Source organism: Acyrthosiphon pisum, chromosome A2 (genome assembly GCF_005508785.2).
Source record: "Acyrthosiphon pisum isolate AL4f chromosome A2, pea_aphid_22Mar2018_4r6ur, whole genome shotgun sequence".
In the NCBI taxonomy this organism is placed as follows: domain Eukaryota; kingdom Metazoa; phylum Arthropoda; class Insecta; order Hemiptera; family Aphididae; genus Acyrthosiphon; species Acyrthosiphon pisum.
In genome coordinates this window covers 24,522,358-24,525,817 of record NC_042495.1, presented here as the reverse complement: position 1 = coordinate 24,525,817, position 3,460 = coordinate 24,522,358, and the positions used below count along the sequence as shown (strand labels likewise).

General features: G+C 24.2%; 1 protein-coding gene across 25 annotated transcripts in view; it reads right to left on the bottom strand.

Moving 5' to 3' along the window:
• Positions 1 to 3,460, bottom strand: part of LOC100575370 (leucine-rich repeat and immunoglobulin-like domain-containing nogo receptor-interacting protein 2) — a 78,037-nt gene that overhangs the window by 59,445 nt on the left and 15,132 nt on the right. For all 25 annotated transcript variants that reach the window (XR_003839622.1, XM_029490547.1, XM_029490546.1 and 22 more), the window contains one exon: positions 2,814 to 2,934. Coding sequence is in view for 24 of the 25 variants with exons in the window: in XM_029490547.1 (XP_029346407.1) it covers positions 2,814 to 2,934 (121 nt within the window). In the remaining variant the exon portion in view is untranslated. The remainder of the gene's footprint in view (positions 1 to 2,813; positions 2,935 to 3,460) is intronic.

Genomic DNA, 3,460 nt, shown 5'->3' with positions numbered 1-3,460 from the left:
ATGTATGCAACATAATTTAAGTAGGTATATATCAATACATAATTTGTATTTTTTAATACATATTTTTGAAAGGTGAGCCCATAAGTCAAGCCTAGTCAAAAGTCTAGTTTTTACCATATAGTTTTTACCATATCATTTGGAACTTATGTACTGATTTATTCACAAGACATGCTCACCCTTTCCTCTTATATTATTATCCTTTAATAATGGATTTATTCACATATTTAAAATTTGAAATACCTAGACTTTTCTATACATTTTCTTTTTCTATTTTCATACACATTTATTTTTAAGCTATTTAAGAATCCTCCTGTAGTGATACGAACTTCTCTTATTCAAATTAGCTTCATTTTTTTTTTTTTTAAGTAAACTGATAAAATTAAGATTTTTTTAAAACGTCGAAGCATCTAAATCGAAATTGAAAGGTGTAGTATATAGAAATGATGTGTTATGTCAAATATAAATACGCGTACTGTTTAATATAAAATTTTTTTCTATGGGTTAATATTAATCAGAATGATTTATATTTTTATTTTTTATATTTATTATACACAATACCTACCAATTATAATTTAGTGTATTTTTTATTAATTAATTATTATGTAGGTACCTATAGTTAATAAAAAAATATAATATAAAATGTATACAATATAATAATATATTATTTTATCAATGTTATCATTATGCAGGTACAACTGTACAAGGTTGTACGAATGAATAAGAGTAGCTATATTAGTTACAAGGCTTATAAGAATACATATTAATATAGTTATATTATATTGTGGCTATATTATATGCGTGTAAAAGAGTCTTTTTATTTTTAGATTATGATTTTGTTTTTTTTTTTAAAGAGAAATATTGATAATAATGAACAAATAATCCTAAAAAGGTTAGAATAGTAGATTGTATATGATATATGTATGGATGAACTCTACTGAGAAATATAAAATTAACGAGATAACAACCGATGGTCAGTGTTAATTTATTGAAGTAGGTAATATTATGTATAAAATACGAACACGCGTGTGAATAATATTATAGATATACAACTGCATTAACTAAAGTTTAAGTGGAAAATATTACGATAAATAAAAAAAGGTCAAAAACAAACAACAACCAATAGATCAAAATCTTATTATTTTGGACCCATTTTTTTTCTCTTTACGTATAATGTATAAAATGTAATATAAATATATAATATAGTAATATTAAACTCGTTTAAACTATTAAAAATGATTTCATTAGATTTAATAATTAGGTATAATAATATATAGAAAATATCTATGGGAGTGTGTGCCATTGAATAAAACTAATTATTTATATAAACATTTTTAATCTATAGAGTACAATATAATGATTATTAACAATAATATTATCTACGAAATATCTCTTGAACCAATGAACAATGCTATGAAAATTGGACTGAACAAGCTTCGAGATAACTATAACGATAACTATATATAAATATAATACATAATACCTATTATAATTATTATCATTTATAATCAATGCTATTACTTATTAGCAAAAACAATGCAGATTGACAAAATAATTTTTAATTAATTAATTTCAATTAAAAAATAATATTATTTTGTACTACGACTTATATAACATAGACAATCATTTCAAAATGGTTAAGTTTGTTAGCAGTACTACATAATAGATTAAAATATTGCATTATTTTTATAATATTCCGTGGTAGTAAGACAGTTTTTTATAGCACCTAATAATAAATAATATAATGTATATTGTTATACCATATAAGTAAATTAACGAGTCTTAGTGGCCGAAAAAAAAATAAATCTGTAATCAGCTGTATCATAAGAAATAAAATCCTACTTATAAAATGTGCCTAATAATAACTTTTTAATACAAATTGCATAACATTTTTACTTTAAGACTATGTACTTATTTGCATAAAAATATAAAGTATTAGGTACATTACTTATTGGGTGTAGCCGAGTAAGTACCTATAGGACAAAACAATTATTATTCGATTTTCTTAGAGTTTATTGATAATATCACATATTTTATTGCACTAAAAAGCACTAAGTGCACTAACAAGTATGCTTATAGATTTTTGGTGTGACATCACCAATTTTTAAGAAAATTGTCGAGACAACATTTATTCGGGGGAATTTATTTTATCGCTAAGTTTCTTTTTTTTTATTCAAAAAGTACTTTCCTTTATTTTTTATTAACAAATTAACACATTTTGTTTTTACACATTATTCGGCATATTTATAATTGAATAATCCCGATATATTATCGTAGACTAGGTGCAAACACAGTAATAAATAATAACAGTAATAACACACTAATACAATAAAAATAGTAATAATTACAATTTAACAAATTATATTTAAAAATGTGTAATAAGTTTAAGGTAATTTTATGAAGCGATAGTCGCAGTGTTGCCAGGTTTGGAAAGAGTGAGTTATTGTACAGTGTCTATAAAATTATCGTATAAAATAAAAACAGTCGAGTGTACAGTAAAATAATAAACTATAAACTGTATTGTAGTTCTTCCAGATATGCAGTGGTTACTTTGTATTATATTTTACTATATGCATGTTAATTGTAAAATATACAATTCACAAGACACACAAATAATAATAATACATTTTCTACGATAATATGCCATTATCCAATAGGTAATTCGCTAATATAATAATAATAAAAAAATAACATATTATTAAACGTATTACACTAAACATGGTTTTAGAAGCCTTTTCCGCCAAACCTAAATTAAGTAATGAATAGTAATCATATATTGATAATATATGACTATATAGTGGTATACATGATATTACCGTTAACGTTAACCATCGCCTCGAAAGATTTTCGTCCAAGATAATTGGACGCCACGCACTTATATTGACCGCCGTCCGTTCTTTCCACTTTAGATATAATCAATGTATTGTTTTGAAATACCTGCAGTAATTAGTTTACTATGGATTAATATTTACATATCAATATATGAAATATATTTTAACAGTACAGTGAAAGAAAAACCAGGGAAGTAACTCTAATTAAAATATATTGGTGATAGCCAATAAGTAACGAATGCTGTTCATAATATAATATTATATTTTATAGTAATATGGATAGTGGATAATATGCATATGTAAACTTCAAGTTCAATGTTAAATCATTGAATGTTAGATAAACATTATTTAAACATGTTTAACTTTATTTTCAAATAAAATAAAATGTGTTTATTTATGTCTTAAGATAATTTTAAATAGCTATGAGAACGACTTCCCCGGGACCTTGTATTAAAAAAAAAAAAAAATTTCATAAGCATATTAATTAGGAAACCCCGTGTGCCGTTGCCGTATAAACAAAAACGCTCCAGTTATATGTTATGCACAGCAGTAGGTTACAAGGTGGTCACCCTAAGGGATTGTATTAAATCTGTATTCAATTTGATAATATATTTGATGATATTGTAACGGAC